At 44.4% G+C, this 14,356-nt stretch overlaps 1 protein-coding gene across 1 annotated transcript; it reads right to left on the minus strand.

Moving 5' to 3' along the window:
- Positions 1-6,257: 6,257 nt before the first annotated feature.
- PHF5A (PHD finger protein 5A) lies at positions 6,258-14,177 on the minus strand. Its single transcript, XM_081129018.1, has 4 exons — positions 13,967-14,177; positions 13,530-13,553; positions 12,850-13,016; positions 6,258-6,993 (listed from the first exon to the last, which is right to left on the minus strand). Exons 1-4 carry the CDS (start codon positions 14,016-14,018, stop codon positions 6,904-6,906), a joined length of 333 nt encoding a protein of 110 aa, XP_080985144.1. The 5' UTR covers positions 14,019-14,177; the 3' UTR covers positions 6,258-6,903.
- Positions 14,178-14,356: the final 179 nt, after the last annotated feature.

Genomic DNA, 14,356 nt, shown 5'->3' on the forward strand with positions numbered 1-14,356 from the left:
TACCAGCTCCAACTTCAGCACAGCCCCTTGCCCTGCCCATCGCGGCGCAGCCTCGTAGTTATTTTCGTCATGCCCCCAAACACTCAGAAATCATACTCGTCGTGTAAGGCGTTTCCCCGGGTGGACAGCGAGTTCCGCGAGGGCAGGGGCCCGGACTGGGCCCGAGTGGCCCACTTTGGGTGTGTGGGCTGAAGGGATATTGCGGGGAAGGGAACGTCCAGGCTGTGTCTTTGGCCCTCCACCTGCCCTCAGGCCACATCAGCGAGCGCCTCCAGCTCTGGGCGATCGGCGGCCCCAGGGCCCTCGCACCGCCCCAGTCACGGGTGGTGGTGGCAGTGGGCAAGGTTGAGGGCACTACGCGAGCTCTGGAAACCTTTCGGACCGGATCAACCCGGGTCAGCCCGACTCTCCGGAGCGCCTCGTGCGTCGTCGGAGAAGGCCCGTAACGTCTAAGGGAGGGCGAGGAGGAAACCGGGGCTGGACTCGCAGAGCTGGAGAGGGGGGAGGCGAGGAAGAGGCCGGACGGCTAGGAAACGGAACCGCCTCCGGCTCCCCGTTACCTCGCGGCCGGGCCCGGCCCCTCTGCGGACTCCCCGGCTGGCGACCCCCCTTCGGGACACTAGAAAGCCACATTTCTTTTAGTAACAGCCCAGCCGGCGGAGTCTGACGCCTGCCTGTGCCAGGGGCGCCGGGCTCGCGCCCGCGACGGCCGCTCGGGCGGCGGATCGAGGCTCGCCGAACCCGGACGTGGGGAGCCAGGCCCACGCACTCCAGCCTCCTGCCCGGGTCTGGCCACGCGGGCTCTGGGCCACTTTGTGATTTTGGGGGACGCGGAGTTAGGGGTAGGGAGGCCTGTGCCCGGGTGAGGTCACAGCCTGTGCCCGGACTGTCAGGTGGCGAGGCCCGGGGCTCCTGGGCGCTTGCGCGTTGCCTTCTCCCCTGTGCCTCCTTTAATCGCCCCGTTCTCTCCCCGCTTCGGCCTTTATTCTCATTATAGACAGTTCCAGGCCTACGGCAGCCGCCGAACCCAGGTGGGGTGGTGAGATCCAAAAGTTTCCAGCTATGAACGGTTTGCATTCCCCCCCCCCCCCCCATGATCATTCTTTTTGCAAGGGCAAAGAGCAACAGTAGCGTGTGGGTTTAAATGCGCTTTCCTGGACTGCAGCAGAGAAACGCCGGGCCGGGGAGCGCAAGAGAGGGGGAGCCCGAGAGCCCCCATCCCCCACACTCTGAGCGCTGGAGCTCTTGGGGCACCTCCAGGGACTACTTGCTTTGTGCGTCAGCGAGAGCAGAGCGTCACATACACGCCCCCTCCGCCAAATCCCACTCCTCCCCTCCCCTTCTTTTTCCTCCCACTGCACCTCATTCCTCTCCCCCTCCCTTCCTTCCCTCTTTTCTCCCGGCCCCCCCCCCGCCCCCTTTCCTCTTCTCCCCTTTTCTTTCCTCTCCCGGAGTGTGTTCCACCCGGGGAGAGGCCCCGCCCACCCACAGGGTTCCAGAGACTGAAAAGCTAAAAATATAACTGGTGTGTTAGCAACAGCCTTCCCATTGGCCCGGCAGGGGGGAGAGGCGGCATCTGATTGGGTTTTCGAGCGAACCGTTGGTTCGAAGGTTGGGGACCGAGAGCCTAGAAACCCGGCCCTTGGGGAGAGCGAGCGTTTGCGCGGTGGAGCATTGCGAGGGATGCTGGTATTTGTAGTCATTTATCAGAGGCAGCCATAGAAATAAATGGGTTTGAATCCCAATTCTGCCACCAATCATGTTATCTTGGTTCAACGGCAGCAAACTTCTTTACATCATCAAACCTGTTTCCTCATCCTTAAAATGTAGATTGTGTGGGGATTAAACATAATACTGTATGCAAAGCCTGGCTGAAGTAGCTGCTATTCTTAAAGGTAACCATTCTGGCCAAGTTACAGATCCTGTGCTCAGTTCAGTGTGCATTCCCCAGTGAGAAACCTTACAAGACAAAATGAAAAGAAAGGTGAGGGCGAGCCAAAAGGAATTCTACGGTATCTCAGGAAGGGGGCGGGGAGGGGGGAGTCCGTATAAGCAGATAAAGGATAGCCTATTCTTCCGGTTCAGTGCAGGCTAAGGCGGTGTTGAAGTCCTGTGTTCATGCTTTTATTCCAATCTCTCCTGCACTGCTGGAAACACAGCAGCCCTGAGCAACATCACTAAAACCAGAAATCCAGCCTCCTTGGCAAATGGGAGTCCTGGGTAAAGGGTTAGCATGTAAATAGGAAAAGATAAAACAGGGGAAAAGGTAATCACCCTTCTTAACTGCTGATGTCTCCATATGATGTAGTGTGCAAGACGATTTTTCTCTTCCCAACATGATTTCATCTTGCCAGGCTTGTGAGCTGAATCCCTACTCAAGCATTCCACAGGCCCTTCCCATTTTGAATAATCATTCCTTGAAAGGCACACACCATGTTTTAAAAATCGTGAACTTCAGAAGTAGGTGCAGAGGTGAAAGATGGGGGCAGCTCCCATCTAAGAGTAAGCAAGTTATGCCAGAAATTTTGTTGCTGTGACAAGTCAGGCTGGTCATAATTAGTACCAATTAACTCTCAGGGGTGACTCGCTCTCATATACACATGCCAGGGTGAGAAATTTTATTTTCAGTTGTCCAAGGAAACAGTTCAATTTTATTCTTCAGGTCCACTGCCCCAGCAGGGGAGGAACAAAGAAAGCCGAATCAGAAACTGGCTTTGGAGAAGAGCGATTGGATGCACAGGGCAAATGATTTGCCCTTTGTTCATCACAACCAGTATGAGTGAATTCTAGTAAACAAGCGAACAAACCTATCTTCTGCTAAGACTCTGAAACTGCAGTGTTTGAATAAACTAACTACACTTCAGTCTTGCTGGTGACAGGCCACTTGGGGATAGAGTTAATAAGGAACTGAAAAACTGGGAAAGAGGAATTGGAATCATTTTTTGGGTGAAAGGAAAATTCCAACCAAGGCAAAAAATCTTTTAGGTCCTAGCTTCAAACTACTATTAAACAGCTGCAAGTCAGAACAGAGTGAGTCTCTCTGAAATTTAGTCAGTTCAGTTTGATTCCCTGGGAAGTTAATTTTCTTAATTTAAAAGCTGCTAATTGGCAGGCTAAGGTCCACATCTGGTGCATGTATTGTCTTGGCATAGACACATTAAAATTTTTTTAATGAGTTGACATTTAAAAATTGAAAGATTGCACAAAAATCTTAATTTGCCACTTGTTCTTAATGCAAAAGATCTGGCAACACTGCCCATTGAAGCTGGCAATTGTTTGGAGTTGAATGGCAGTCCTCTCCTTTAACAGGGCTTGTGCTCTCTGATTTTCCCAAGGTCCCCACCACTCCCTATTGTCTCCCAGGTCGGGAGGCCAAGGGTCACATACCATTTATCATCATGTTTGGTCTATTCTTCTCAAACATGCCTCCCTTTCAATCAATTATATTATTCACCCATATTCCTGAGTTTGTGACCCCTTTTCCAGCTCAATGTAATTGTTTGAGTGGCTGCCTGTTGTGTGCCCTATAGTGCAGGGAGAGACTTTTAAAGGAGCTCAAGGATCTATAACCTAATTCATTGCTTTTCAACTCTGGGTCATGATCCATTAGTGGGGTCATGAAATCACTTGGTTTAATGGATTTCAGCCAGAATCTTTAGAATGGAATAAAATGAAAATATTGAAGTGCAATACACACATTAAATATTATTTCATGAGACTTTTGTTACATGTATGTACTAGGCATGAAAATAGTCCAAGTGAGAGACTGTTGTGGGATTATGGTGCATCTGGAAATATTCATGAGATGTCAGCAGCTTAGAAGAAAGAGGTACCAAGTTGACTGGCCAATGTGAAGGTGGAAGGGTAGTTCAAACAAAGGATAACAGAGAGCCAAGACCCCAGGGAGTGTGCAATGTCCCTTCAACTGCCTAATGGAGAGCACACACAGAAGCAGGAAAACCTTGGGGGTAGGGGGGGAGAGGGAACCATTTGGAGGACTCTGTTCCGTGCCAAGACTTAAATATTTCTCTCTGGAGAAGTAGGAACCCACTGTAAAAGAACCACCATATCTGTAAAGCCTTCTCAATAAAAGTCAGCCTCTACAAGGTCAAACTTAACCCTTTAGGCCCTATTATCCTTATTTAATAGTTAAGAAAAAAGCAGCACACAAAGGCTAAACAATTCACTAAAGGTCAAGAGCAGAGCAGAAGTCAAGGTCTGATTACAAAGCCCACACATTTCTCATTACACTTTTTTTGGGGTGGGGGAACAAGATTCACTTTTTTTTTGAGCAAAAGCAATGCAGTAAGTGCAGTGTTTAAAAGAGATTAAGTTACCATGTGTGTACAGCGTACTTGAGACACTGGAAGCAAGACGTCTATCCTATCTAGAACCTAGAACTGAAAACTTATTAACAGTAATCATCATCCAGGAAAGGGAACTACTTTCTCAGGCTGGCCATGAGGTCAATTATTTCAACTAAACTTACATAGCTAGTGCTTATTTCAACAATGGAGAAAAACAATAATTTTGAAGATTGAAGACCATTCTGATTTTTCTGGCCATACACAGATCATTGTTCTAATTCTCTTCACAGAACTGTACACTGTTAGAGGTTAAAATTCAGCTTGTAAGCGATGTTTTCCCAGAGAATTCAGTACTATCATTATGCTAATTTTTACAAATAAAAAGGATTTCTAATGTCCAAGGTAGATAAAAGTTAATTAAAATCAAAACCATGTATCTCAGGTATTTTTAACTCATACATTGTATTGTATTGTTCTCTTGGTCTCTGAAAGAAATGAACCAAGAATGGGATTATGAAATTAGGTGACAGAGTAGAGTTCAGAGGAATTCACTGGGCTAAGGTTGAACTTGCCCCATTGGTGATGAGTGTGGAGTGGGTATGCCCTCTGACATCCTACGGGGCATTAATCTTAAATTTCTTTGCAAGACCTTTTAGAAATTAGAGGCATTCACATGGAGCCTGACAGAGCACTTAAGGTGGTGCTTTGTTGAAATTAAGGAGTAGCTTTGGAAACATTTGTAGATGCAAGATGTTATGTGGACCTGGGTGGTTAATACGCAAAATTTAAAAACAATGTTTTTTGACAAAATGTGACTCATATTACACATTACAAATTCTATAATCTGAAAATGATCCGTTCTCTGCAGTATTACAAACTATAACCCACACCTGCTTAGAGAGCTCCCCAAACACATCATTGCGTTCAGACTGTCTCCCCGCACTCAAATGCTCCCATCTGCCCCTCCCGCCTTTGCCCTTAGGTTCCAACATGTTTGAAAGCCCAATTTATTATCTGGTTCCTTTGACTTCAGTTATTTATTCAACATGGAGCACCTGCTCTCTGCTGGGCAGAACAGACTTGGTTCCTGCTACCACAGATCAGTCTAGCAGCAGTCAATAATTACCAAATGCTATAAACAAAATGCGCAAGGTGCTATGCAGAAGTATAAGGTGAACTAACTTAGATTGGGGGCCCAGAGAGGCATCTTTGAGGCAATATTTAGCTGAGGTCTGAAAGATGAGTAGGAGTTAGCTGAGCAAGACTGACCAAGCACTGGAGAGGGGTTAACAAGTAAAAAGCACTGAGGCAGGAAGGAGAGCTGCAGGTTCAGGAACTGAAAGGAGCCCATGGCTGGAGTGCAGGGGAAGACATGGGGAAGCCTTAAAGATTATCTTTAGTCCTGTGACCATGACCTTCCCGTAGCCTTCCTGAGGTGCCCCCAAGCTGGACCAAGAATCCTTCCTTTGTGCATCCTCTGGATTATACTGGCACTGTTTCTGGCAGGCTCCTTTATTAAATTCCTGAAGGCAGAGATTATCTTAATTTAATTTTGGACATTCAATATATCACAAATAATCAGGAGTTTTTTGTTGATTCAAACAAAAGAATCAGAGGACTAATTACTTTCCTTAGCTTTGCCACCAAGCTACAGCACAGACTCGTCCCTGGATCCTCTGGACTCGCAACCTTTTTCAAATTAATGGTGTCCAAAGACCTACTTGATCAGAGGTCTCAAACTATGAATGTGCCTCCTCAGGGTAACTTGTTTATCATCTCTAGTGGGCAAAAAGTAAGATAGCTGAGTTAGGGTAAAGTTGTGTCTGAATTTTCCCTTAGTCTGTTGATTTTCTTAAGAAAAAATAGTTTCTAAAAATGACTTTGGTTTACCTAGAATGAAAGGCACAGATAGTTTTGAATTCCTTCCAGTAGTAATAAGAGAACGAGGTGCTCAATGAATCCCAATACTTTTATTCTGAATCACAAGTTCCTGAGTGACTAAATTCCTAGTCAAACTTAAGTTGGATGGTGACCAACTACCAGAAAATAAACACCTACTTTATTAATACAATAACAACAGAAAGGGTTTCCAATTTCTTAGAAGAAAAATAACATGAACCGGCACCACCTGGTAAGTGTTACAAGAGTAAATGCCCACACTTATTGTTCTAAGAGCTCCCTACCACACTGCTGATGTTTCATCAAAGACAACTACCATCAGGGCTGCTGTAGGATCATGGGTAGTTTCATAGTCAAAAGAACACTGAAAAGATGTTATTCCTGTTTTAGAAGCTCTTGATGTAGAGAGAACTTATTAATGTGGAAAACAGAGTCTTGCTTCTTGAATTCAAGAGAAGCCACGAGCTAATCTATTCCTTTTTCTCTGATAGGATCTGCAGGGCATCCTGTGAAGAATCCTTTTTCATTCCTACCACCTTATGTGGGTGAGAGGAGAGGAAAGGGTGGAAAGGTGCCAGGGTACTAACAGGCGACTCGGGTGGTGTTCTGCACTCCGCTCCCTTTCTGTTGGCAGTAGTAGGCGTCTTTTCTGGCAGCTGCAGCAGCTTGATGAGGGGAGAAAGAGGTCACCCACCAATCACCTCTTCTTGAAGCCATATTTTTTGCGTTCATAGAAGAGATCTGTCTTAGAGCTCCCCAAATTGACAATCTTCGGGCAACCATCTCTCTGGAAAACAGAAGAACAGAGAAGTTGTTAAAAGTCTTTGAGCCTACACTGAGAGGAATTTAACATAAAAATAACTTTTGGATTAATGGTCCAGCCATTCATCTTGCCATTTTAGTTACCTATTTGACCAACTGTCCAGAACTTACTAAGCACCTAGAATGTGCCAGGGCTTATCTACCCTTAATCCAGTGGTCTGCACTTAAACAATGCTGGATTCTTAGCCCACTTCTGTTGCTAATACATCTGATATAGTTGAGGAAGGATCTAAAACTCTTAAGATGTCCAGCGAGTTTTCTTCTAGTGAAAGGTAAAAGGTAATCATCTACATATAAAGCTCTCTAGCTCTCTTCCACTATCCCAAGAAAGGAGAGAATATAACGAAGGGAAAAAACCTAAAGCCTTTTAGGAAATAGTACCTTACATTTAAAATGCCACAGGAGAATACTGGGCTTGATGTGTCCTTATTAATTCACTTAATTTGACACACAGTCTTGGGGGAAGAGTGCTCCTGTGCCAGAGATGGCTGCTGACAGTCCCAGTCTGATTTGTAATGACATGCTCCTCTGGCCATTTTGTGAGCTTGAGTGGTTTCAGTGAAGCCCCTGGGAAGCTGTGTTCTGCAGAAATGATGACTTCATCACTTGATTTGGAATGATGGGAGAGTTGCTACTGGAAAAAACCTTCACAGGTCTGATGATTTTATTAAACATCCATTCAAAGGAGGTTGCTAGCTGTGACATTGGGCTATGGAATAAATCAATGAAGTCCTTAGAAATCTCATTTTTAATTCAGCTGATTTATCATTCCAAGGACTAATATCAACACTACAAAAATATGTGAAAACACACAAAGCCAACACTAACATTTCATTATTTTCTAGAAAGCAAGTACTACGTATTACATTGAGAACTACCATCTGTAGAGTGTGGTGTGCTGAGGGAACCAGGCTATGAGCCCACCCCACCAATTGCTTGCTAGGTGAACTCTAGTAAGCCAGGTACTCTGTATTGAAAGTCCTGGAAGTGAGGAAGCAGCTGCCTTTCCGGGCTCAAAGCAGCCTGACATGAAACACAGTGGTGCTCTAAGGCCTTTAGAGATGCTATGAGGTTGTGTGGTATGATGACAGCCTGCCCAGGCTTACTGTGCTTTACCGACCGGGCGAACATGCGCAAGTCACATCTCTTTGGACTCATATTCTGCAACTGCACAAGAAGCAGACTGGTTAATGTCTGCAAACCTGTGTTCATCTAGCCCTAGAGTCCTAGGAGGTGCCATCCCAATGTGTGCAGCTCCACTCACTCATAGCCTAGGTTAAAGACAGGAGGTTCTGGGGCTAGGCTACCTGAATTCTGATTAAGTTGTTAACCTCCCTTTGTCTCTGTTTAGTCACATATAAAATTATTACAATGGCAGAACTTACCTCCTAGAATCAAGAATCAATAAATATACTTAGAATGGTGCTTGGCATATAGTCAACTCTTAATAAGTTATAAGTTGCCAAAGAGAAATATCAGCAATTTCACAATGGTTCAAACACACACACGCACACAGCTTCTGTCTAAGGTATTTTTATGAGGACAGAACTACATATTTTTTTAAAAGTTGGTAAACCAACGCATTGTATTATTAGATCTTTGGGGTTTATGGCATTTTTTCTCACTGACTTACAGGATTCCTGCTTGGTTGCCTAAACTTGTTTTTTATTTTCTACGTATCTCCTATGGATCTCATGGTTGTTCCCCAAATCTACCTATGTTGTGAGAGGTGAGGATGTGGGCACTGGAACTGTGGTTTTTGTTGGAATGCCTATGAATGGGGGGCATGGAAAATTTGTGAGTTGAGCTAGAATACATTTTTAAAATACCTGCAAATGTCTGCCTCACGGCAGCAATTCTTTAACAAATACATGCATGAATACTGAAAATGTCATCCTCTCTCTCAGTCTTCTCCAAGGACACACATTTCCCCATTCCCAGCACAGGGAGCTATTATTTTAGGCAGCTGTAGCTTGAATTGAATGTCTGTAGTAAATGTTTTATGGCTACTTAATTTCTAAAATTTCACAAAAAAGTAGACATTGGACCACCAAGTACTTGTTTCTCTTATACTAAACGTGTCCACTAACACATCACCGGGAGAACCCTAAACTGGGCTTCTGCAGCAACCAAGGAGAACTCAGTGCCTTTGGGTTTCTTTCCTGAGGAGGGTTGTGTGTCAAATCCATTTCTATGGCAGGAAAGTAAGCTACAAAAATTAGCCTGTACCAGTGATGAAAACCCAGCCAGGACTTTCAAGTAAAACTAAAACTACTGACATGGGGTCCACAGCTCTATTTCTTACAAATGGTAACAAAGAAATATGAACAGGTGCATCTATCAAGACCTGCTTTATTAATAAACTTAAAGGTGAAACGCTGTCCATTCTTCCAGCAACTATTTAATGAATACCAATGATGTAAAAACCAGACTATTTGCTGGTTTGGGACCTAGGAGTAGCATCACACCATCTATCTGAAAGTTTATTTTATTCAGGTTCTTAAAAAAATATTTTTATTGATTTCAGAGAGGAAGGGAGAGCGGGAGAGAGAAATAGAAACATCAACGATGAGAGCCACTGATCAGCTGCCTCCTGCACGCCCCCTACTGGGGATCCAGTCGGTAACCTGGGCATGTGCCCTGACTGGGAATCGAACAGAGAGCTCCTGGATCACAGGTCGATGCTCGATCACTGAGCCACGCTGGCCGAGCTGAAATTTTATTTTTAAAGACCTTCAAACTCTCAGTAACTGCATTCATGAGGTAACAGAGTTTATTACTTCCTTCTTGTACATTTCCCCAAAGCCACACACAGCATGCTAGTAGCAAAACCAAGTCTTGAACAAGGGCTTTCTCTCTTCCAGTCTGGTGTTTTTTCTAACAGGGCTTCACAAAAGAAAGAACCAAACTTTTCACATGGTCTAGGCAGTTACAGATAATGACAAGTTTCTGAATTAACTTTGAAAAGTACTGATTATCTTCTGCATCTATCTAACTGCTCTGATGTTCACTGAAATGGGGAGAAGAGAATGGTAGAAATAGCAAGAGTGAGAGGCATATCCTTAACCACCCTAAGAATATAGTGAGGTGGTAGAGTTAAGTGCTTTGAGTTAGACCATGCATCCTCAAAGGGAATGAAAACACCTGTGACATTATAGTGGTTTATGATCTAAAGCTCCTCCTTACCCAACAAAATCTTAGTATTTAATTTCTCTTGTTAGGGAGAAAATTTAATTTAAATTTTAAATTTTCACCGGCCTGGGCGTGGCTCAGCAGTTGGGCATCGACGTATGATCTAGGAGATCAAGGTTCGATTCCCGGTCAGGACACATGCCCAGGTTGCAGGTTCAATCCCCAGTAAGGGGTTTGTGCAGGAGGCGACTGATCAATGACTCTCATCATTGATGTTTCTCCCTCTCCCTTCCTCTCTCTGAAATCAATAAAGATATATTTAAAAAAAAAAAAAAAAATTAAAAAATAAATAAATTTAAAATTTTCTCCTTGGGGGGGCGATAATGAAAAAAAAGCTGAGAAATACTGAGTGAGTTAGACCTGGATTCTAGTCCTAGATCTGCCACTTATTAGCCATGCGACCTTGAGCCAAGTTGCCTAACACTTCTAAGCCTTAATTTCCTCACCTATATCACATAGAATTTTTGGAAAAGAATGTTCAGCACAGTACCTGGCACACAGCAAAAGCTCCATAAATATTAGCTGCTATTTTGTTTTCCGGTTGGGACAGCTGAGGAAAATGATAAATAAAAGGAGAAAAGGAACCAAGGATTATGGGGGGAATCAGATGCTGCTGCATTATAAGAAACTACAAATTAGTCCTCTGATGGCAAAGCCCACAGGTACTATCCTTGACTCCTGAGTATTCTCAAAGCTTTGAAAAACTAGAGAACACTCAATTTAGTTTATTGGTTAATTCTCTTAAAAATGATGAAAGTTGCAGGAAGAGAACAATAATGAGGGTTGCTTGGGTTGTGGCAAGATTTCTGCATAGGAAAAAGTCTTAGGCACTTAATCTACACAGTGATCTGTAGGCTGAGAGGCTAGATCATGTCACTGGACTGCTTTGTGTTCCTTGGAAACTTGCTGAGTAAATATAAGCTAGGTGTCATCTCAAATATCCTCAAAACATTCCTGTATAATGTGAAATAGGGGAGGTGACATCTAGGATAATGCTCAGGGACAGAATGAGGCAAGAGGATCCAAAGGTATCAGGTCACATACCACATGCAAATGAGTCATACCAATTAACATTTATTAAGCACTCTCCGGTTGCAAGCTTATGCCAGATAACAACTCTAGCTACAACCATGAAAAAGTTCAAGAAAATATCCTAAATGGACTCTAGCTAGTTTAAGATTATTTGTACTTTCCTATTCACTGCTGTTGTCTCACCATGGTTTCACTGCTTATATAGGCTATAAATAATTACCAAACACCTACTATGTAACAGACAATCTGTAGGGGGAACTCCTATGGATGACTTATAGGGGCAGCACCAAAAATATGTCCCATGCTTACACTACATGCCAGACGCTGTACCAAGAAGTGGGGAAAACAAGATACAAATCCACAATCCAAGGTCCTTTCTCTAAAGGAGTGGAATCTAGCTGGTGGATCAGAGAAGCAGGATATGATTCGACAGCCAAAGGTAAATAAATGCAAATCAGAATTTAGGGCAGGAGGAAGTTCAAACCACCAACTGAAATTATGTTTGTCATACTTTATGACCCCTCTCATCTCCCTAAATAATAGAAAACTTAATAAACAGTCTTATCTGGCCTGATATATCACACTTACTGGGGGTAGACAGGATCCATATGCATAGACTGCTGAAGTGGCTGGGTTGTTTCTCAACAGAGGCACATTCTACCAAAAAGAGTTATGAAAGGACAACTTGGGGTAATGGGGACACCACTAGGTTTAGTCAGGCAGTCTGCTTGCCACTTATTAGTTAGATGAGAGACTGTAAAATGGGGATAAAAATAATTCCTATTTAACAAAGTTACTGTGAAGAATCAGGGAGATAACATCTATAAACTATATACTCTTTGCTCATGGGAATATTAAGAATTATACATTTTTTGCCTTATCCTAGATTAGGTAACCAGATACCTTCTATTAGCCTATTGGTATTGTGCCACACTCCCTTTTATTGTGTCATAAGAAGAAAACAAGCTGATTCATGGGATTTCCCCCCAAAGAAGTCTGCTAAAGAAAAATGGTAAAACTTACCCTAACTATAGATCTATACGCCCTCTATCTTGCATTTGACTTAGGCAATTGAATAGCTAGCCACTGCCACAACATAATGTCCAGGGCCGAAAATGTCATGAGACAGAATCACAATCAATTCCACAATATCAAACCAAAGGCATTCTTTAACCGCTTAAAAACGAAATCAACCTGACTTGTCCCCAATTTAAATGTCACTACCTCCACCCAAGCAGTCCTTAATGATAGTAAAGAGAATTACTGAGTGGCTATTACACACTATGCACTGTGCTAGGACATACAAAATGCAGGGTGTTGCGTCTGAATAAAAATAATCAGAGAGACATCAAAGGAATAGAGACTGGCTCTCCAAATTGCCAGTGTTGACAAAGATTTGCTTCTCTTGCGTTTTTACCCTTGACGGAAAATAACTGCCTTTTATTGGACTACACCCAGTTTGGCTCAGAATTTGAAGAAAAATTATAACTTAGGTGACTAACTGAACATAGTAATCTCCACAGACCATAGGAGTTTGCCATGGTTGGCAAAGTGTTTTTAAATAAAAGATCAGATGGAAAGCTTAGAACATACTCACATCCTTCTCCTGGATGGTGCACTCCTTACAATAATAGGCATCAGAGACTCCGGGGCCTCCACAGATCACACAGCGCCCCTGGTAGGAGCCATAGTTACACTCATCACATATGCGCACCAGGGTGCAGGGACGCACATAGGAGTCACAGATCACACACTTGCCATCACCTGTGAGGAAAAGAGAATGGAGTTATGCCCACTTGCAAGTACCTCAAGTTCTTGCTCTCCTGTTATGGGGGAAAACACTAATCTCCTTTTGACAGTGATTTAGGGCTTTCTACTTTGGCATTACAAAACTTGGCTTACTTAGTGTCCACCTCAATCCCCACAACACTTAAGAAAAAGTTAATCAATTAACAAGTAAAGCGTTTAGAACAGCACCTGGTAGATGGTAAGTCCATATAATTACTGGCAAAAACTGTGTGTGGTGGAGATGGGGGTCATGCTACTTCCTATCCAAAGACAAATTTCCTCAAAACCTAAACATAGTGTCTAAAATGTGCAAGCTGGAGTAGCGAGGTGGAGGAGGCCTTTGGTTGTGGTGCCCCATTCAGTGTTCACATGCTTCCAGAAACATCCACATAAAGCCGTCTATGCGGCACCACAGGAAATGCCCGTTTACTGGCTCCACAGAAACTGAGTGCAAGAGGTGGGGTGCTGGGGAGGGCGTGTTCCACTCACATTTTTCACACAGTCTTCCGATGGCTGCAAGATGAAAGATGGTAGAGTACAATTAGAATTAAGATTTTGACGGAAGGGAAAAACATCCTTGAGCTTGGGCTGGGAACAGAAGCAGGGACTGCAGTGAGCCCTGAGCGATTTTATCCACTTCATTCTCATAAACTTTCCAAAGCCACACCTTCCTGAAACCCCTCCCTGGTCCTGGGCAAGGAGTTTCTCCCGACCCCGTCCGGGCCACTAGCCTCCGGCTCCCAGCACGCACGCCCCGCCTCCTTTCCATTGGAGGCCGCGAACCTGCGCGCTTCGACACTACCCGCCGAGAGGCGGGAAACGTGGTGCCTAGGCGGCAAGACCCTAGGAGGAGATGGGAACCCCTGACTCCCCAACTCCTAGTACCACCCGAACCCACAGAGCCACGGTCATGGAAGCTGTCTCACCAACGCCAGCCTGCTTGCGACAAAAGATCAAGTCCGGGTGATGTTTAGCCATAGTTCGCACTCAAGCCGGCCACCGGAAGCTCCGGGAACTTCCGCCCGACCTTTAACCTCCATTGTTCCTGCCTCCTTGTTGCCGTGATTGGTCCTCTAAGACTTCCATAGGCGTTTGCAGTATTTTCACCAAGTCCCGCTCACTCTCGCGCGATCAAAACCCTTAAGTTCCCAAGACTAGTTTCCCTTGTAGTTGGGGAGCCAAGTCGTGGCTAGTCTGTGACTCATAAAAAAGTGCCTTTGCCCGATTTGGATGGAAGAGACAAACTGAAGTACAAATATGAAATCTGCCCTCGATAAGACATCTCTGTGCAGGTATTTACTGCCACAGGAATTTTT

This window comes from Miniopterus schreibersii (genome assembly GCF_964146895.1).
Source record: "Miniopterus schreibersii genome assembly, chromosome: 2".
Classification (NCBI taxonomy): Eukaryota; Metazoa; Chordata; class Mammalia; order Chiroptera; family Miniopteridae; genus Miniopterus; species Miniopterus schreibersii.